Consider the following 23,029-nt stretch of genomic DNA (forward strand, 5'->3'; position numbering starts at 1 on the left):
CCTGCTCTCCAGTGTTCTGCTGCTCTGCAGTGCTCTATCGTATCTCATGCTTTTGTTGACTTGCCCCTTCACAATGTTACCTTCAATTCCCCGATGCAACTTCCCTGCCAAAGCAGCAGTCCCTGGTCACCTGCTTTAGATTCAGTGAACAGCACATCCCCCCTCCAGAGTTACCATGCCCCAACCTTCTGACCAATCTGGAACAATGATGGACTTCTGACTGATCTCTGTGCAGTTCCCCTTCTGACTGACTGCTAACTCCCAGACTTGTTGCACTGGATTTACAGGACTGACTGTGGACTACTCCCCCAACTGTAATGACATGGACCCTCTTACCCTGAATACGTTGTGCAGCCAACTGATCATGTTCCAGTCCCTGGGCTGATGTTGGATGATGCCCTTCATGGACCGTGGTGAAACCTCTTGACTGACAAAGTCTTCAGGCACTTTACTGAGGACCACTTTCCTTAGACTTTGAGACTTGACCATTTGGTTGAAGCACACACAGTGAGTTTGCCACACAGGTTGCTGGCACATGCGGCAGGTATGACACTGGTGTAGGAGAGTGATGTACGGCAATATGTCCACTCCTTCATTGAAACTTGCTGGCAAACATGATAAAACTGCCTGGCTTTCTAATTGCACAAGAAAGCATGGCAAAGATAGATGTTCTGTGAGTGTGCATGTGTTGAATAAGGATTCAATGTACAAAAAGCCATGGCAAAGCTGAGATGCTGTGCGTCCCAGACGGACAAAGTGTTTAGAGGGTTACACAGGTAGGAAGATAGGTTAGGGATGTATGTGCAGTTAAGATAAACAGATCAGTCACAATCTGCTAGAACAAGGTAGCAAGGTTGAATGGCCTACTTCAGTGTGCCATTTATGTTGTAAATCAATGTCAGAGACTGTGTTGGCGAGCCTCTGGTAAAGCTGTTGCTTTTCCATGACCTATTAAAAATCTAACAACAAGCAACACTTAACGTTGTCAATACACGTACTAGCCTCAGTTTCCACTCCAGTGTTGAAGCAGTTGTGCAGAGAAGTTGAATGGTTAATTTGTTCTATATTTTGTTTGGGTTGTTGGATTTTCTTGGAAAAATACATTCTCTATGGATTCTGAAAGAATGAATATAACTGAGCTGCTCCCAGTTTTCACTTGTGGTGGAGAATTAGAGGTAGTATGTTCATTATGGGTAAACATAGCTTCAAGGTTCAGGGCTGGTACATTAGTTGAAGCCAAATTGATCCTTCTCATCCTCACAAAGTGCTTTTTCAAGATGGTCAAGATTGTTAACTCTCATGATGTGCCCAGAACTGCAGCTGTTCTTCTCTCCTGGGCTGTACATGTGAAGAAAAAAGCGAAGTTTGGTCCTTATGTACCAATGCATAAGTTTGTTTGACATGTTTTCAGCTGGGATAAATTACACAAAGTAATATTTGTTTTAGTGAGTTATTTGGAGTGAAGGTTTAAGACAGTGGATAAATGTGAGAAGTTGCATTTTGCCATTACAAACATGGACAGGGCATATACAATTAATGGTAGGGCCCTGAGTGGTGTTGTAGAACGGAGAACTAGGGGCTCAGGTACACAATTCTTTGAAGTTTACATCACATGCAGAGAAAGCCTGGTTAAGAAAGCATTTAGCACACTTGCCTTCATCGCTCAGACCTTTGAGTATAGGAATTAAGAGGTCACATTGAGGTTGAAAAGGATGTTGGTGAGACTTCTTCTGGAGTACTGTGTGCAGTTCTGGTTGACCTATTATAGGGAGGGCATTATTAAATTGGAGAGGTTTCAGAAAATATTTACTAAGATATTGCTGGGAATGGAGGTTTTGAGATATAAAAACAGATTGGAATGGCAAGGACTTTTTTCACTGGAGTGTAGCAGGTTAAGGAGTGACTTTATTGAAGTTTATAAAACTATGAGGGGCAGAGATAACGTGAGTGACAAGGGCCTTTTCCTTAGGGTGGGGGAGTTCAAAACAAGGGGGCTTATTTTTAACATGAGAGGAGAAAGGTTTAAAAAGGACAACCTTTTTACAGGGAATAGTTCATGAGTGGAATGAAGTGCCAGAGAAAGTGCAGATACTCTAATAACTTTTCAAATACACTTGGATAAGTTCACGATTAGAAAACATTTGGAGGGATATGGGCCAAGAGCAAGCAGGTGGGCCTAGCTTAGTTTGGGAATATGGTCCCCGTGGAGTATTTGGACAGAAGGGTCTGTTTCCATGCCGCATGACTCTATGGCTGAGGTTGTGTATATTGAAAGAATTTGGTTAAAGGAGAGCCAAATTACACAGATTTTGCTGGTGTTTTATTTCTTCATTCTTCAAAACAGTCACATTGTTTTCAGGATCAAAGTGAACATTAGGTTTGTTTGGTAATGTATTTTTAATTTAGTTGTGGTTTTATGTTAAAGGCTTTTTCAAATTTTGTTGAGCAACTGGACCCTGAATTGAGCCTGTCTATTGATTATGTAACTCTGAATGTTGTTGTCTCTTTGTCTCTTCCCTATTTGTGACAGGTCTACACACAGTTCTGTAGGTTCCTTTGCAAATATTGGTCTGGAATAATCCAACAATTTGGGAAGAAAGGCTGTGGGCCGCAACGATCAATCATTCTCTCAGTTTAGATTAGTCTGTCCATGAAATCCAGGAGATCTGTGTAAAATTAATGTAATAGCACAGCCCACCAAGACATTAATAAAACCATGACAGGTACTTAAATGTACAAAGCAGTGGAAATAAATCTGGTATTTGGTATGTACTAAATTATGGTGAATCATAAATTTGGAACCTACTGAAATGAACGTGGGGATTGTGTGAAATGAATGACTTAAATCTACCTTATTTCTTTGAATAGGTGCAGTACATTAAAAGCTGACTATCTCTATGATATGATTTTTTTTCTGTTTAGGATGTGTCAAAAGACTAAGCTGTAATTATAGTGAAATGATGCAGTGTTGTTACAGTTTGCTCATTTGCATTAGATATATTGAAAACAAGTAGCTACAGGAAATATTTTAGTCTATACATTCTGTGTCCTTTTAAATGCTTTTCTCTTCCCACAACTAATGTCAACACAAAAACTTCGCAATTCGTTAATCTGATTTACTATTTACGAACTCTTGCAAACTATCGATTGTCAGATTTGCCTACACAGTGAGTGATTGTTCTTTAAAAAGGAATTAGTTGAACGTTAAGCAGTTTGCAATGTGTTGGGATAAGATATGGATAAATCTAATCTTTCTCTTCCCTCTTCAACAAAGTTTTTGGAGGCATAGATTCCTCTATGTGTAAACATAAGGCTCCTTTGTACAACAGCTAAGAAGTAGCCTTGTGAAAAATTGCAGGAGGTGAATTGAATGTGTGATGAAGCCTTGAGAATTTGAGGGAAATTTGAAGATGGAATAAGAAGTGACAAAGTGGGTTTTACTGCTTTTAAAAAAAATGTTCAAGTTGTGGAGCTATGAAAGCTTAAAGTCCCAGCAGTGATAATGGAGAAGAGGGAATGGATTTCATCATTCATGTCTTAGCTCGAACTACGCATAAAAGGCAAAAAATGAAAATGTTCTAAACATATGCCAAGTTAGTGAGTTTACACACCTGCTAGGTAATTGACCCCCTACAGTGTGGAAACAGGCCATTCAGCCCAACATTGACACCCTGAAGAGCATCCCACCCAGACCCTTATTCTACAACCTGGCATTTCCCACTTCCAATCCACCCAACTTGTACATCTTTGGACTATAGGAGGAAACCACAGCAGTTAACAGAAACCCATGCAGTCACGGAGAAAATGTGCAAACTCTACACAGTCACCCAAGGGTGGGATTGAACCCAGGACCCTGGGAGGAAACAGCGCTAACCACTAAGCCACCATGGAATATTCATGGCAAAGGTATAGAGTATAAATCAAGAGAATACTTACACCCAAAGTATTAAGTCAATGGGAATTAAATCAATCCCAAATCATCCACAAAATAGTTTTTACTCCATTCACAGCATAGATTGCAAAACACAATCACAACTTTTTTTGTTGGCATCCTGACTTGACAGATCCAGATATCATTTGCATTTTTTGGAGATCTGGTCCATTCAGCATAAAATTCCAATTTGTAAGTGTGCAGATAAAACTTGAAAAGGTATTCATACCATAAAACTCATTTAACCAAATATCTATAATATTGCCGAGTAACTATGGTTTGGTTCTGAGAACATCCTACTCGGATTTGAGTATTGTGCCTGGTTCTGCTCACCGATGCATCGGGGCATTTTCCAAACACTGCACAAAATGGGCACATGGCTGAACTGTAGATGATGGAGTGAATTCTGAGTGAAGACATAGATGCTTCAATATTAAATGGTGGACGATCAGAGAGGCCTTTTCATGAAGTAAAATAAAGAAACTGCATTAATATGTCTCCTTTCATGGCCTTAGAATGTTTCAAAATGCTTCACTGTGGTCATGTAAGGCAATGTGGTTGGGTCCCAAAAAGGCCAGCGAGATAACTGTTCCTTTACCATTACATGCAAAATCCTGTTACATCCTTCCTAATGGTAATGTTGATGTACTTACACTGCAGCAATTCAAGAAAGCAGATCACCACCACCTTCTCAGGGCAATCATGGATGGGCAATAAATGCTGACCTGACCAGTGATGCCCACATCCATAAACTTAAAAAATCCACATAATTTCACCAAATAATATAAGGAGCTACCTGGAAAATAAAAAGATCATCCTAAGCGCAGTTTGTGCCACCATTTTGCAAGACATTGGTACCAACTGGTAAAAGATTTGCAGAGTTGATGTCATGCACAACATTTTCACACAAATACCTGGAGTGGATAGCAGCAATACAAACTTTGCAGTCATATATGAACTATATAAATGCTCCGATGGACTTGGAAATTTGACCTGGGTGGGCTTTCCTGATCTTTCTTCTCTCTGCATTCAATCTTAGTCCATTATGTAATACATTCCTGAAAAAATTCTATTTGAATAATTTTGCTATAGGCACTATCCCGTTGAATATATCAATAATAATACTAAAGTATAAACAGGGATGTTACGAAAGCTTATTAATCAGCATTACAAAAATCATTCACAGCTGAAATTAAGTTTGATCCGAATGGAAAGGGGATGTTACAAACATTACTGAATGTTGGCCTTGTTGTTTTGTTGACTAAAAGAAAAATGATCCTCAAGCAGAAAAACAAAATTCTGCTGAAAGAATGATTTTCAAATTTGAATGACACATTATTCCACTAAGAAATATATTGGCAGCTATATTACTGAATTTTTCTGTCCATCTGCAAAGCACAGAAGGGGAGGCGAACATTGCGTACGATGGACAGAGAAACAGCCTGCTCAATGATTTGTAATCAACTGGCAATGTCTCCAGTTAATGTTTCTTCTTAGGATCATTTAACTCAGTAGGTGGCTACTAGGGCATTCCTGTTTGTGCCAATCAGTTTCACAAGTGGAAGGCATGAGGTTGATGTTATGAAATCCTCTTGCATATATTAAATTATGATCTTTTAGGTTATATTTTTAGAGTGTTTCTTAACACTGAGTTGTCTAGAAATAAAAACTATGTACAGATATTTCATCCGAGGGAATTTCATATGTACGATCGAATTCCCGAACTTCCAGTTCTGGTTGTGCGCGTCTTTTGATCATGCTTACTCATAATGGACAAGGAGAAAAACAAGACACCTTCCAATCAGTGGACAATCCGAATGGTAATTGGCATTGCATGCACTAGTACCCTCGGTGTAATAACTATAAACAATGCCACCAGTTATAGGCCAAAAATGACACTGTATGAGAAGCTCTCTTATCTCTTCACCTTTTGGATATCCTTGCTCATTGAGAAAGGCATGGATACCATAAATATAAGCAATATATTATTTTGAAGGCCATGAATATAAATCTCACAAGCCTCAGCCAAGTTCAGAGATGAGACACTAGAATAATTAATTTCACAGAAAGAGCAAAGCAGTTACTGGATTTGGCAAGGCATTTTCTGATTATAGAGTAAATATAGAGAAAGACAATCAGATACTGTATGTTCTACGATTCACACCAGGCTAGGAAGACGATGGAAAGCCAAATAAGTAAAGTAAAAGGGGTTTACAGAGTCCTATATAATTCCATGAAACTTTAAAAATTTGAACAATTAAATTGTCAATGGCATAATGGACAATTCATCTTTTTTATAATGTTAATCCTATTAATTTTGTTTCATAGTTGGAAAATTTGGGTTGAATGATATATCATATAAAATGGCAATTATGTAAATACTTAGGAATTTGAACTACAGTGTGTTAATGCTCTAAGGATAATCCTTTCATCTATCATTTACAGTTTGATTCTATAAGGTGTATAGACAACATGTGATATAGCTCAAGGACTTTATAATAACTCTGGGCTGAAATTTTCTAATCTCTGAATAATGTCGACAACGGTGAATTGGTTGGGAAAATATGGCAGGAGCATAAAATTGATACCCTTAATGTTGAGAAAGAGAACACTAATTTTCGACAAGGTTTTAATGGTTGGATGAGAATCTCACTTGTGAGTGAAGGAGTCCTATTTGCAATCATTAACATCTCATTATTAGCTAATCATGCCTCATTTACATGCAAACTGCTATTTTCCCAAAGAGTGGGGAGAAATTTGATGGTGACAATTCTCAATGTGAAACTCTGATCTGGCACCCAGTATCTTCAATTTACTGACATTATCTCTGGGCCTCCATCTTAGCCAGCATTCTCCCACATCTTGAGGCATGGTTCATAGGCAGTGAGTGCACCCTTCAACCATGAAGGTAAGCATCGTACAAACACCAGCCACATCACCTCATTGAGAAAAATCTCCCACTCACGTATTACAGAGTTCAAAACTTCAATGATGCACTTTGAAGCTCACTAAAACCTCACATTGCAATGTACTTCCAAATTGTTGTGTGCAGGATCATCACATTCATTGGAAGAGGATGCATCTTGGACCCTCTTAGCTTGCTTTCTTAATTGGCACTCACCTGGAAAAAGAATAAATCTTATTTTTGAGATTAAACAGGAACTTGTTCTGTCTAATGTAAGATGGGCATTCATCTGCCAAAGAAGCATAGGGAAATGATCCAGCTTCGTTATGCACTGGTCCCAGTCCTAATCTCACAAACTGAAAAAGACAGTTGAACTCCTTAGTGGCTCAGCAAGCCAATGTAATTGTACTGAGTTAGACAAGAGCTCTGAGGTTCAATCCCTTGTCTGTACTATGTTCACTGCTCTCAGCATCATAACGGACCTTTATGTCCCCCGAGTGTTGGAGTGCAAGTGATATCACAGAGTGTGTGATCTCAAACCAAAGCAAAGGTTGCTGAAAAGTGAACATATGGACTTTGGGTAAGATTAAGAATAAATTTGCTTACAAAGCCTTCTTTCCTGTCCAACTATTGAGGGACACCTAGTTGCTCCCAACTGTCCAGGCACACACACAGAATGACTGTTAATTGAAACACTTGAATCCTAGCAGTGAAAGGAGGAAGAAGAAAAACAAAACAGAAATAGGCAGACATTGCAGGAACTGCAGATGCTGGAGAATCTGAGATAACAAGGTGTAGAGCAGGATGAACACAGCAGGCCAAGCTGCTGGGCCTGCTGTGTTCATCCAGCTCTACACCTCATTATCAGAGAAATAGGCATGCAGGATTAATGAACACAACAATCATATTTACAGGTATCCACTCAATGTAAGATACTTTGTGAAATGAAATCAATCTCAGTCACTAAATTTTGAATAAAAGTCTTATACTAAAAATATTTTGATTTTTAAAATCTACCATTGTGCTGTAGAAACAATTGAAAGGATTTGATTCTTGCAATATAATACACTTATAAGATTATACAAAATTGTTTTACACTTGTAGGACAGCGCAGGTGAAATTTGCCATTTTCTCAAAACATTTCAAGAAGCTATGCTCCAACAGACCTCAAATACTACTAAACAAAACTTGATGATTCCAAGCCCAAATGGCATGCATTGACTTTCTGCTGATGTACTCTGAAATCAGAACAGGCCTGAACTCTGAAGTTGCATTGTCACTTTCGTTTTACTGCATTATAGGAAACAACACATAGCCTAACTACACACTACAATACAGCTGAGATTTCTGAGCAAGATGAGGCTTGCTAGCTGTAAATAGGTTTATGTTTAATTTATTATTTCAAACATTAAAAAGGCAGTCATTTATGTTTGGTAGAAAGGATCAAGGAAGCCTTTCTACAAATGAAGTAACATGAAGCACTTACTAGTAAATCAATAAACTTTGAGAATAAAATATAATCTCATTGTATATGAGTTGGTGCAAACTCTGAGCTGTACACACATCTGTAAACAAGAGACCCATCAATACTAAGAGAGATAACTGAAATTTTGATAGATTAACACAAGACTAGAATTGTGTCAGAGGATCAAAGGTAATAGCCCTGGTTTCTTTTCACAAAAACTCATTAATTTTCAAATCCAACACTCAATATTAATGGTTTTTGCAAAACAGACATTGCAGACAGTAAAACCAAACTTTATAGTTTATGTTAAGTCACTAAAATGACTTCAAACATCAAGTGTAATAGTATGGCTTTCTGAAATAATAATACAGATGGGGAAAGGGTTTCAAGTTAAAATGCTGAACTTATGTTTGATTGATCTTTCCAGTATAAAAGAATCAAAACACAAATTAGTAACAGATGGAAGCATCTCTTGCATTTGACTCGCAAAGGACACTTTTTTTTTCCTTGAGCACTTAACAATGCACCATGTTTAACTGTTTAACATCCCCATTCTGTATCAACAAATATCAGGTCAGTCCAACAGCAACAAAATCACAAATTTAACTGTTTGCAAAGGTAACAACATGCACCGTTATTAATTTAATAATCCTGCAGCACTTCACGACAGTATGGACAACAAAAAGAAGCTAGGAAGAAAAATAGCAAGAGTTAGAATAATCTATTTGTAATCTTTTCTAACAGAAGACCAAGAGTGGCTTTTAACTATCTCCAAGCATTAAGCTAATCCACCAAAGTTTTCCTGAGGTAACTAAACTGACACAATATTTTTGTGCAACTCACCTGTATCCGAGTGAGCTGAAGCCACAGGCATTTTGATACCCGTCCTCCAAACGCAAAGACTCTCAGTAGAATGGTAAACCTCTACAGGTTAATTTTATTCTTCATGAAATTTGATAGCTGTAATAAAAATGATACAAAGTTTAAATAAGGTTGAGTAGCAATAACCAAACAGCAACAATCTCCAAGCTTCAAATACTGCATTCCAAAAGCAGGAGAAGAATTTGGAATTATAATACCATTATACACAAGAAAGAGGTCATTCAGCCCATCAAATACAAGCTGGCCCTCCACAGAGCAATCTAATCAACCCCAATCCTTGGCTAGTTTATTTTCATCAACTGTCCATCTAATTTCCTTTCAAATCAAGTTCCAGGCAAGGTCTGAGTCAGTATTTTAATAAACTATAGGACAGGAACGTTATGCGTTATTTCATGGTCTGAATCTCTGGTAATGGAATTCCAGGCATCAACTGAAAAAGAGAATGGAATGTCAGGTGGGAATTTAAGAACCACACGCGGTTGTCCACCAAATATGCTGTTACAAAGTTCTCAGTGGAACTCTCATCAGATGACAGCTGTCATCAGTACTGTTAAGAGCTTCACAAATCCATATCCTGGAAGAGCTGACGGGGTGAGGGGAGCAACATTGTTTTCCTTTCCAGAAGAAATACTATTGCTATACATACTTTACTCCCACGTTTGCAGAGTCTTGGAGGTCATAAGGTGGTTAACACTGTTGTAGCCTTAATAGGACAGTGGTTCATTCTGGTCACGAACATAACCCTGTTTCACAATTTGCCATGGAATTGGCGTCCTTCATAATGGGCACACATTCTGAGCTATGTCTGCCAACAGAGCAGGGTGATTTCAATTTGGCCTCTTTCTGGACTCTCATAACAACAAGTACGGTGTCATTTCCAGTTACTGTAATTAAGAGACAACAGTGGCGCCAAGAAGCAATTAAAATGTAGCTGTGAAAATCAGGGCAATGAATACACCAAAAACTCTTTTCAGAAAGTTGGCTTCACCGATAATTAGCTAACAGTTTGTCTTTAAATGTTAGCACCTGCGAAAAAACTCAAAAAAATTGCCAAAGGATTAAGGTAAGGGAACAATGCGAACATAATTAGAAAGACACATCTGTTCAAGGGATTACTCCAACATTTTGTTGAGGGCCACAATCCCAATGTACACTGGCTTCTGCAATATGCAACAGCTGACAAGCTGTAGGTCATAAGCCTCGAAATATGGGTTACAGATCATGAAATAAGGGACACTGTCTCATTGTCATCTGGTCACCTTCATTTCAAATGATGTTTATGATGATCATATCGCGTGTTTGGAAGGGTTCTGATGGGTAGGTAGATAACTGCTCAGGTTGATCTGCACCCAAAGTGTTCTGCTGCAATGAAGGCAGGATATCATCAATAACTTGGAGCAAGTCACTGGCTCACAATTTCCTCCCCTTACAGTTTTTCTCTGCCTCAGATGTGTACTTGCTTTCAGAAGGTGCGGCTTCATTTTCATTTGGTTTTATAAGGGGCACTAGTCTTGGATGAGCTTCTCCCAGAACTGTGAGTTAATATCAAAACTCCTAAGTGAAGCAGTCAGGGTATTTTCATAGCACTTCCTCTGACCATCATGAGAGCACCCAAAATTCAAACTGATCATAGGAGATTTGTTCTATTATTAATTGTGCGTCAGGCAGTCCAGCTACATGACAAGCCCATCTTGCACTAACAACCACTGGTGGCTTGCGATTGTGATAGAATACTGCCACCAATTCTCCTTTCTATGGTTAAAACTAAGGGCCTCCAACTTGAAATGATAGAGGATGAAGTACTACTAAGCCTTAACAAGAAGGGGCACCTGTCTTAACAACAAGATAATTTATTGATGATAATAATAGGTGCAAATTAGTTGGATAGTTAGGCATAGAACTAAGACATTAACAGTCTTTCTCCATGACAACTCCTAACAACCCATTAATTTATATAATATCTCCCATCCTCACTGCTAACATTTATACATTGAGGTAAATAGGGTGAGCCTTGTATTAGGATGGCCAGGGATTGAGGATGCCATAGATCTGTCCCTGTGCAGTGCATGGGTCCGTGTGCAACGGTCTTACCCTTTAAAAAGCAAAGATAATATGAGTGTGCAGGTCGACGCTGAGTGAGTGAGTACTTAGTGAGCAGCTCTGAGATGCAGCCTGGTCCAATTGTTTAGCTGGGCCCTTGTCCATGCAGCCTTTCAATACTACTTGTCAGTGTGCCCTGCAGTGCAGGTCAGTGCCTCCAGAATACCCTATCAGGGAGGGCCATGATGGTTGTGATGAGTTGGTAAATTCCAGATGTCAATATGTGTGGAAGTGGTGTACTTTCAGCCATGCCAAAGGATCATGCCTCCCAATACAATGTGCTTGTATGCAAGAAGGAAGTCCTTTGGACCAAAAGGTGAGCTAAATTCGTCAGGTACTTGCCCTTGCTTCCATGCTAAGTTTTCTCAGTGTCTAGCTTGTTTGCCACTTTTGACAGGCGAGGAAGCTGAATTTCAATGAGCCATGTTAGGCTGTCAATAAGTGTTGAGCAAGCAATAATCTCCCTTCAATGGCAATGCACTGCTTCCCAGTGAATATAAACTTCTCTTGTTGGACCTCCCTTCCGATACTGCCACAAATCCCATCATAACCCACACTGCCCAGACCCCTAAAAGATTCTTCCTCAAGATAATTATACAACTGTACTCAAACTGAGATAATTTGATATGGATATGGTAATAAAATTTCATCGAAGTAGCATCAGGTCTGAAGTGACTTGCTAACAACAGGAACATTATTTACTAAACATTCTGGCTGTTTTGAGAATAGAGGTACAATTGGGAAAGAAATTAGTAACCAAGCAGCACAAACTATTGTTAATCTATCTTTGGGTGATGAAATGTCCTTCAAGGTCTGTTGATATCAAATGAAGCTACATGAAGTCAATCAAATTTTACTCATAATGACTCAAAGATTTTAATTTGGGAATATGTTGTTGCATTTGTAATCGTTATATGCAATAATAGCTGTCCCATTTCTTTCACTTGTGTGCTCAGTGAATTATCCCAAAGCACAACTGTTAGTGAGATTCTTCAGTGAAATTAAGTAGCTTCCTTGAAATAAGTTTGTCTTCCTCAAACATGTTTCTCAATATAATTCTCCACGATTTCTCTCAAAAGGACAGATTTTTCATCAACAGGTCAATGTGTTTGTTTTCAATGAAACAATCACAACCACTTTCAAATCTCCAATAAAACAAGTGTTAAATATAGCAACTACCAATGGAATTCTGAATGCTGGCCTTCAGGCATAGGATTGACAGGTTAATGAAAATATTAAATATCATGTTGATTTAGATTAGAAAGCTGCAATTAGAGGAAGGTGTTTTTCTACTTTTGAATATCAGTGCCCATTATGGCCTGCAGGACATTCACAGCAAACATTTGACTCAGTTATCATGTTTTATGCTGTAATATTTTGTTTTGATCCTAGTTTTAAGATCAAATGAAGGGCCGATTCCCAGGGATTACGTTCTGCTTTTTAAAGGGAATAAACATTGCACCCTGGCAAGTGGCCAGAAATAATAACCATCTCAACAATGGCATGACCTGTGCCAATGAACGTGTGCATGTGCAAACTGAAACCAAAAGTGCCTTTCCCTCACTCAGCAGGGCCCTTACCCAATCCAGTTATGGTTGTAATGCAATGGGGAACTCTGGTGAGTTGAGGACTTACCACTCTTATATAACAGCTGATATTACCTATAGTAGCAGCAGCAACAACAAGGACTTCAATGCTGGAATTCAAGGGAAGGGAACTGAGTGGAGTAAGGTGGCAAGAACAGCATTTTTAAAAGGGTTAAGTGAAGGGGGAGAAACCAGGAGCATTTGGAAATAGAAAGAAGAAAAATGCTAGGAACAGTGTTTTGGGAATGTGGAGTGAATGAAAACACCAGCTATAAAGGTACATAAAGGCAGTGCCAAAGTGAATTGAGGTGGAAGGGAAAAGAAGAGTGACAATTATCGGAGGAGAAGGGAGAAAAACAGGAAGCAGGATTAAATGTAGAGAGAGGGAGGATATTGAGTGCGTGTGTGTGTGTGAACAGATGCGTCATTTTGATCTCAGTAGGTCGAAGACTGCAGGATTGAATTGAGTGAAGGAAAAGGAAGAAGAACTCCACAGAGCTAACGGGTAGAAGTATGAGCTTGGTGCTGCAGTGAGAAGTCTGTGAGCTGAATGAGTCACTGAGAGGACACAACATTGTTGTACTGGATACAGTGGATAGGTCTCTTTAAGAATGGAATGGCGGTGATGAGTGAAGGAGGGAGAGAAGGTGTGGGAAACTATTGTTAAAGTAACCTTTATGGAGATATTGTTTAATTTTATCTTTAAACTTAAAAATCTGATAAATTTTATGGAGTATAAAGGGTTTTTCTTTTATTCGTTTATGAGATATGGGTGTTGATGCCTAGGCCAGTAATTGTTGCCCAATCCTAACTGCCCGGAAGGAAATATGATGCACTACCATCTTGAACTGCTGCAGAGTTCCTAGCCTCTGACTTGCCCTTGCAGCCATAGCATTTATGTGCTGGTTCTGTTCAATTCCTCACCAATGATATCTCGTTGAATGTTAATAGTGAGGCATTCAGCAATAGTAACTGCTTCAATGCCTAGGAATAGTGGTTATATTCTCTCTTGTTGGAAATGAGCATAGCATGGCACTTGTATGTCATGAAAGTCACTTGTTACTTTTCAGCCCAAATCTGTATATAGCCCAGGGCTTGCTGCATTTGGTGAATGACTGTCTCAGTATCCGATGAATGTGAAAAGTACAGAACATTTATGCAATCATCAGCAAACATCCCCACTTCTGACCTTATGATGGACAGAAAATCATTGATGAAATAGATTAATATAGTTGGCCATAGGACACTCCCCTGAGAAATGGGGTTGTGAGTATAAATTAATCAGGATTCCCATTTTTAATGCAACGTTCATTAGTATCTTGAAGACCATGTTCCTTGCACCATGGAGAATTACACAGAAGAACACTGAAGCAGGTCATTCAGCCTAAATTTTTTCTTGCACCCTAGTTTCATCAAACTTAAATCAGCATAATCTTCTATTCCTTTCCCCATCATGGACATAAGTAGCATCGACTTATTTGCATTGATTTTGTTCACCTCAACTGTTCCAATAAGCTGCACAATGCTTACCCTGTAAAGAAAACACCTCTGAATTTTTTTTTGGATTTATTTTGTCTATTATGCTCAGCTTTGGGATCATTCCCAAATGGTCACATATTCTCTAAATCAAACCTTTGACAACTTTAAAGACTTTTATTAGCTGATGCCTCAATCTTCTCTTTTCCATAGAATGGAACCCCAGCCTACTCTGTTGTTCTTGATGATTATAACCTTTCCCTTCTGGTATCAGCTTGTAAAGACCTTTGATTAAAATTGTTCTGTATTTTTTATTGTGAACTGAAATAGGGACAACTTCTTTTTTGTGGAAAAAAAGGATTGGTACACTTTTTAAAACCAAGTAACCTGACACTCATTCTAAGTACAATTTACACAGCTTCTTATTCAAGCAGTAATGGAAACATAGTTTGCAGATGAGGTGGAGCCAAAGCATCTGTATGAATGGAGCTTTGGCTAACAAGTGGCTGATTGGTTTATGGGCTAGTAACCAGTTATTGATGACAAAGGTTTTCATCTTGGCAACAACTATGTGAATGGATGCCAGTAGCCTAACAGCTTCAGGTATGAATCTTTCAACAGAGGCCAATGGATCTGTGGAGGAGAAGGAGCTGCTTTTATGCTGGAGTAAAAAAGTATCCTCATCTTGAAAGCCCATTTATTTCCCCACTCCAATTATAATAAGCCATGACTTTTAATTGATGAGTCAAAGACCTAAGTGTGAAGCAGTCACCCTATACCTTCTACAAGCAAATGAAAGTATCCGCAGAAGGAGAATCAAGGAACAGCATGTCCTGACAAACCAAATGTCCAGTTAACTGTTTTCTCAGCCTTTCCCCTCTGCAATGTTTTTTATTTGTCCGTGTGTCTATGTACAGAAAGAGTTTTCAATGGGATTAGAGTTTTAACCAGTTGAGTTTTATTTTAATTGTTCATAATTGTTTATCTTCAAGTTGTAATCCATTTATTTATAATAGTCATTCACATTAAATACAATTATCAGATCTCCGTCAACCTGGGTCTAAAAGACAGGTATATTTGGAAATTCTACATACTTTTTAAAAACCTTTAAATTTTGTGATGACTGCTGGAATCGATTGTTAGATTCAGAGTACCAGTGAGGTGAAACAAGGTTTCGTATCTTCTCTCCTGGCTGCATATGCTCTTTATAATATGATGATCAGAATTGCACACTGTACTCTTTAAAGGTTGTCTAACCAAGATTCTGTACAAATTTAACAATATATCTCTGTTCAATAATTAATTTCCTTTTGAAATGGACTTTCGTGTCTTTATTTGCCTTTTTAAAGGCTTCATTAACCTGTGTTGCTCTATTTAATCAAGTAGAAAAAGGGGAGATTAGTGTAGCAAGCAGCATTTGGAAAGACCACGAAGACTTTTAAACATGCCGCCTGTTGCCCTGATTGCAATGGCCCACAGTGACTCAAACAAGATTCAAATCCTTGACCTGGCAATTATCTTTAATTAATCAAAAGTATTTTCCAACTAATTGATTTTCTGTTGTTGCTGGGAGGAATATATTTTAAACAAAATTTTTCCAGGAAGGAACATTCCAATACCTTCTGATACTACGCCAAATGTAGAAACGAACAGCGGAAAAGTTGAGGAGACTTGTCATTTGACCTACCCCTTATAAAATAAATCATGTGTTCAAGATCTGTGCTCCTTTCATGTACTTGACGATTATTCTCTTACCTATATTAAAATGAAGCCATTTTAGGTACACTTACAATTTCCAAGACCAGGGTCTGTTGCAATATTTCTATTTCCATTTCATGCAGTCATAGCCTGGTCTCCTTTTTGCCATGTCACAATCTAATATAACCGTTCATCAGTTATTACAAAAAAAAATCAGTTTAATGGGTTTAAATGGATAGTCAAAGCTCCTGTTTTTAATATTTTCTAATTAACCCATTCAGAAATCAAGGAATCATAGAATCCCAACAGTGTGGAAGCAGGCCATTTGGCCCAATGAGTCCACACTGATCCACCGCATGCCTGTAACCCTATATTTCCCATGACTAATCCACCTAACCTGCATATCCCTGGGCACTGTGGCCATTTAGGATGGCCAATCCACACAATCTGCACATCTTTGGGCTGTGGGAGGAAACCAGAGTATCTGCAGCGAACACATACAGACATGGAGAGAACTTGCAAACTCCACACAAACAGTTGCCAGAGGGTCGAATAGATTCACGGTGTGGTGAGGCAGCAATGCTATCCTGTTATTAAATACCTCTGGAGCCAGTGGGACTTGAACCTTGGCCTCCAAGGCCCATGGTAGAGTCTGTACAACTGTATCATAAGAGTGCCTAAAATTCTTGTTTTCTATTTTCTGATCAACCGTTCAGAGGTATTATCACATGCTTCTGGAACAGACAGAACTTGAGAAACTCCTGTTTTATTAAGGGAGGAGAACCTGTGACAGCCAGAACCCATGGAAGAAAACCCCAGTAGCAAGTTAAGTGGGGCAAAAGACCCCATGGACCCCTACTGGTCCAACTGTACCTCCTTTTGTTTGCCAGTGTGAAAGTAAATTGTATGAATTAATGAGAATAAAGGCACTTCTTTTAGTGAGACACCCATGAAGAGATATCTGATTCCTGGCTTTGTCTCCAGTCAGACTCCAGCTGGCTCCAATTCTTTATTTTCAACCCCTCAAGTGTTGAAAATCTCATCTAGTCTATTCCATTGGGACTGGCAGCAGGTGCTTCAGAGATACAGTCCGCGTTACTGGACACAATGCCTGTGGAGCCAAGGTTTCGTTGGATACCAGCTTCTTCAGCAACTTGCACATAGAGGACATGCTGTTACATAAGTCAATGGCTCTGAAAGTCTGCATTAAACTCCACCCAATCTGATGTAACATGAAGGACTTGAGTAGGGAAAGGCAGAAGATCTTTGGATCTCAAAGAGAACAGACTGATAATCTTAATGACGATGTCTTGTTTACGAATGTTAATTGTACCTGATTCCTATCGCATAGCAATCATAAGACAAGAATGTTTTCTCATTGAGACTCACTAGTAGTTTTTCCTCGTTCACTGTAAATCAAGTAGGTCTTTTGACCCAGTCAAGGAAATGGAATGCTGTCAGCAAACTACCTCAATGACAAGCCAGCACTGGTTAGCACTGTAGCAGATCTAGCAGGGCAGCAGTATTGGGCATCATTGCCTATTAGTGCAAGGTAGCAAGAGCAAAAATTCCACTGGACCCAGGAGCAGAGAATAACCATGTGCCTAGGAACCGTATATGTCTCTGATTGCTTTAAGGACTTTACAGCTTTAAGGACTAATTGTACAGACTGTTGGGAGCCATAACAGCTGGACAATCAAACATCACGTAGATAAACTCATGTGGAAAAATTTGACTTTTGCTTCAGACCTTGCAAGACAAATGCAGAAGCAAGCTGGTCACACCTGGCAGCTATATCTTGCATCAGGGAACAAAGATCTGAAGGAACAGTCCCAGCTAAAAGTTCAGCCAGTAAGTGAACACCCTTCGGGGCTCCTTGAAGCCATTGTTTGGCAAGGGAGTGGCTGTGCATTAATCATTCGGAATGGGCTAAGGTTTAAAGATGCCATGATGTGCAGATGCCGGTGTTGGTCTGGTGTACGAAGTCACATGACACCAGGTTATAGTCCATCATTTTTATTTGAAATCATGAGCTTTCAGAATGCTGTTCCTTTATCACCTGCAAAGGTGATTTCAAAGAAACCTGTTAAGACTATAACCTGGTGATCATGTGACTTCCGACTGTCAAAAAGAAATACATACAGCTCACAACAAGTGTTATCACCAAAGCAGTTACCACAAGGCATGGTTACAGAAGACAAACGAAGGGCTTTAGTGGTAATTTGAACTGAGGCCACATTGTTGGCAATGTCACAGAGCCAGAAATAAGGTGGTGATGGAGTAATTAAATGGCCTAAATTATAACAGAGTATGAGGAGACAACTGAAGCTGTGATAGGAGCAGCAGATCAATAATCTAAAGCAGATTCAGGTGAGAAGAATTTGTAAAGGCCACAGGCACCAGGCTTTATTTGTGACCGTTATCAGAAAGTACAAGCACTGTCTGCAATGAAAGGCAGGAACTCATCCATTTTGTCCACTAACAGCAAGAAACCTTCATTTTGACTGCAGAAAGCAGGGACCTCTATTTTGCCAAGAGAATCCTTGATTCTGATCTCAAAAACACCTGAACTAGGAAAATCCAATAAGCTGTACAGGAATATAACATTGCTACGTTCCAGAGTCTAAAAGTCTTGAGTAAAAGTAGTAAAACATCATTGCTCTAATGCAGATGTAAGAATCCAGTTGAGAAAGGAAGTAAAGTTGTATTGAAATACTGCAGAATTACAAAGGAATGAAAAGAATTAATGAAGAAGTAGAATAAATAATCATTTTATGAAGAAATAGTAGAAATTATACTTCCTGGAATTAATTGCAGAGATGGTGGGTCAAATAGAACACAAGATTTTAGAAAATTCTTCAGATGTAAAATTACTTTCAGGTTCAACATGAAGTGCAAAGTGCAACAAACAAATACACTATTTTATTCAATAATAATTACAACTGATATGTTATAGTTCATCAAGGCATAAAGAGACAGCACATGTGATTGCAGATATTAACAGTCAATGTCAGTGGTGTGAAATAAGGAAGCCTCACAGGCACAATCACTGCCCCGTTATTAAGAGATTTTCTATCCGTAAAGCTATAGGCCACTTCCAGATGATGTATAGAAGTAGGTCACCTTTACAAAGTAGCAACAAGTCAAATGACTACTCATGCAAACATGTTGATATGGTACAGCCACTGACAGAAAAGCTAGCCAATACATTCTTAAAGGAAATTACTAATCCAACCAACCCAGGTTTGACAGAACCTGGTTATGTCAATGGACAACTTTAAGTTGATACACGGATAAATATAACTCACTTCTTAAATTGTTTACTCTGGTTGAAGAAAATGAAGTTACAGCTTAAGAGGCCTAAATACATGGTCAAAGTGGGAAAAGGTCTCAAGATTACATTTACATTATGAGCAACACTGCAAAACAAAATATGTAATACAGTGGAGAATATATACATAATTCATAATCAGAGGAAGAAATTAAAAGCAGGAGTGACAAGACAACAGAAGTTTTTTAAATTATGCTAACATATTAGAAACATCATAAGCAGGCAGAATCGAGTTGGATGTTCAATGTGTTAGACTGTGGTTATTTACAGGAAGTCCTTTATTTATTGTGGTTCACCATCACTGTAGAGAAAAACACAGATGGTACAATTAGCATGTATCACAATATCAAATATTTCCAGGCTACAAGCAGCTTCACATTCCATCTGTGACAAACACATTATGTAAACTATTTCCAATTAATATTAACATTTGGAGAAAATGACATGTCATTATGTCAGGCTTAAAGAAAATTTCAAATGTTACCACTCAATAGCACCCTCTTGTGATTACATCAAACAATAAGAAAAATTTTTCACCAGCTAATCTTGTAATGTCAATTACAATTGTTCATGGGTTTCAAACAGAGACAATTTAAATTCTGGTACCAGGTGACTAGTAGTCATATAATGATTAATGCATTGACTCATAATTTAAATTTGAAGAATACAGCAACATACAGGAGTAGTTTAGAAACAAAGATTGGCATTAATTGTCTTTGATTCGTCCTGATGCCTGAAAGAGGAAACTAGATCATAAGGTATGGTCAAATTGTTCCAATTGTGAAATAAAGATATCAAAATGCTGCTACAATATCATATTTATCAACAACGTGGAGCCTAGCGCTGGGAAACATGTTTGTGAATAGAAATATTAGTGTTTGACACTGAGTTTAGCATTTTCATCAACTAGTCATTTCTTACAAAATTCCTGAGTCATGTTGTGAATGAGGGAGTTAGGTAAGCATGAAAGGCAACCTTTGAATTCACAGAGGATACAAGGAAACTTTGAAAATAGCCAGCAAACTGTTGGTGAATGAAGGGATGTGAAGGAAAATATAACAGTTTCTGCTGACCAGTTTCTGACAGGCATTAAGCTAAGAACCTCAAAGCTAACTGAATGCTATGAATGACAACATGAAGAAATGGACTAAGATAAGCATTTGCCAAATAGTGACATTTCAACCTGAAAAAAACAAAAAAAAACCCTTTTCCCTATAAGCCATTCAACGGTCAGTGTTCTAAATAGGCGCATTAAATTTATCAGCAAGGCAGTAATGTCAGCAATTGTAAATGGAATACTTTGCCCTTTGCTGTGTCATTATCAAGCTCTTGAAGATGCAATACAGATCAGATAATGACACTTTCAAACACCACTGGCTCAAGGTATTGCTCCGTTCTCAGCACAACTGTAGCACTTAATGTCTGATCAGAGCCAGCTACGGCCTTTCTGAGTGAGAGTTGCTATTCATTGTTGTACTTGTCACCATTACAGAAAAGCTTTGTACCACACCAATTTAAGCAGAATTAAAGCTAGTTTGCCAGCAATTATACTTTTAAAATAAAAGAGAAAAAGCCAGAAATACGCAGTGGCAATGTCCACTTTAAGCTGCGTAGCCATTCAGAGAGTCGCACATTCCGCCCTGGCCTGGGGACACATTAGAAACTGAAAGAATTGCAGATGTGGTACGTCAGAAACAAAAACATAAATTGCTGGAAAAGATCATTATGTCTGGCAGTATCTTCTGAGGAAGGGTCACTTGACCTGAAACATTAACTCTCATTTCTCTCCACAGATGCTGCCAGGCCTGCTGAGCTTTTCCAGCAATTGCTGTTTTTGTTTCTGTGGACATTGACCCCTGGTTCCAGTACGTACTACTGTACATGGAACCCCAGAAGTCTGCATAAAGGCAGGAAAAGTTAGAGGGAAGGTAGATCAGTACAGCCGGCAGCTTTTGCAGAAAGAGAAAAACGAAGTTTTGAAAGGCATGGTGCTGAAACTTTATTGTTTTTCTCTTTCTTGCAGATGTTGTTTGACTTAGGAGTATTTCAAGTATTTTCTGCTTTTATTTCAGATTTTCATCACTTGCAGCATTTTACCTTTTACAATGCAACCCCTAAGCCTTATGTTTAAATGCTAAGTGAATATTCTTTATTTATGAGGATTTGCTACACTATTGAGATTCAAATTTTTGACAGCAAACTTATAATAGGCCAATTTGAAAACTGGAAACATTAAATATTATCGATAATGGACCACTTTGACTATCCATCCAAGTCACCACTAAGAGGTGAAGGCCCCCATTTGGCACCTTTGCCTGATGACAGGACTGTGACTATGAAATTGTGCTGATTTCACAGATAAGAAACCCTCCTGACGTGATGCATTATTACATCTACATGCGATCCTGTTTATAGCACATTTCACTTTGCAGATCAGCTTACAGTGGTCATCTTTATGTGCGTCATTTGTTAAGGCTTTAATGAAATAGTCAGTGAAGCACAGCAAGACTTTAATATGCCTAAGGTAATAAAAGCTGAATGGACGTCATTGCCTTTGTATTCTAATATCTAAAATAATGTCGTGTATCAAAAGGACACGAAGTTCAATCTGTGTTTGAGATTACAGCAAGATACTCAAATAACACATAACTAGTTTTGATCCAAGAAATCTGATTATACATTACATTCAGAATGAAAAAAAAAGAGAGTAAGGCTTTGCAGTTTGGGAATAAAGAAATCTTTTCATTCATAATTAAATATCAAGGGCAGAATTTCTCTCAAGTCAATGGGGGGCAGGGTTGGAAATGAGAATTTTGGGAAGCTCCTGGATTTTACGGATCACTATGAGATCACATCTTTTTCCAGAGTACCCTAGGGCAGTAATGAAGGTAAGCTGGGAACCTTGTTGAGTCTACAGCAGGCTAGGCAGCATCAGAGGAGCAGAAACGCTGATGTTTCAGGTCCAAACAGTGAGATGGGAGGAGCGGATAGGTGGGGGGGAAGGCGGACAGGTCAATGGTGCAGATTGAGAGGAGGTGGTTGGTCTTGGGATGAGGCCGGGGGTAGGGAGATGTTGAAGCGAGTAAAGTCCACATTGAGGCCATTGGGTTGTAGGCTGCCAAGGTGGAACATGAGGTGCTGCTCCTCCAGTTTTCAGGTGGCATCATTGTGACACTGGAGGAGGCCCAGGATGGACATGTCACCCAGGGAGTAGGTGGGGGAGTTGAAGTGGTTCGCGACTGGGAGATGTTGTCGGTTGTAGCGAAACAAGCATAGGTGTTCGACAAAGCGGTCTCCAAGTCTCCATTTGGTCTCATCTATGTAAAGGAGGCCACATCAGGAACAGCAGATACAATAGACCATATTAGCAGATAGACCACACCTACACTTCATCCCCACCTCCTTCACCTGTTTGTCTTCTCTCCCACCTATCCACTCCACCTGCTATCACCACCTCCCCCCACCATTTATTTCAGAGTCCCCTTCCCTTCCCCCATTTCTGAAGAAGGGTCCTGACCCAAAATGTCAGCTTTCCTGCTCCTCTGATGCTGCCTGGCCTACTGTGTTCACCCAGCTCCACACTGTGTTATCTCAGACTCCAGCATCAGCAGTTCTTACCATCTCTGACCTCATTGAGTCTGTTGGAAAAGTAATG

The 23,029-nt window shown here is 39.0% G+C and overlaps 1 protein-coding gene across 4 annotated transcripts in view; it reads right to left on the reverse strand.

Annotated features, from left to right (window-relative positions):
* mpp2b (MAGUK p55 scaffold protein 2b) overlaps positions 1–23,029 on the reverse strand; it is a 529,160-nt gene that overhangs the window by 299,560 nt on the left and 206,571 nt on the right. For all 4 annotated transcript variants that reach the window (XM_048560704.1, XM_048560703.1, XM_048560705.2 and 1 more), the window contains one exon: positions 9,145–9,261. In XM_048560704.1, coding sequence (XP_048416661.1) covers positions 9,145–9,175 — 31 coding nt within the window. In that variant the 5' untranslated portion in view covers positions 9,176–9,261. The remainder of the gene's footprint in view (positions 1–9,144; positions 9,262–23,029) is intronic.

Source organism: Stegostoma tigrinum, chromosome 31 (assembly GCF_030684315.1).
Source record: "Stegostoma tigrinum isolate sSteTig4 chromosome 31, sSteTig4.hap1, whole genome shotgun sequence".
Classification (NCBI taxonomy): domain Eukaryota; kingdom Metazoa; phylum Chordata; class Chondrichthyes; order Orectolobiformes; family Stegostomatidae; genus Stegostoma; species Stegostoma tigrinum.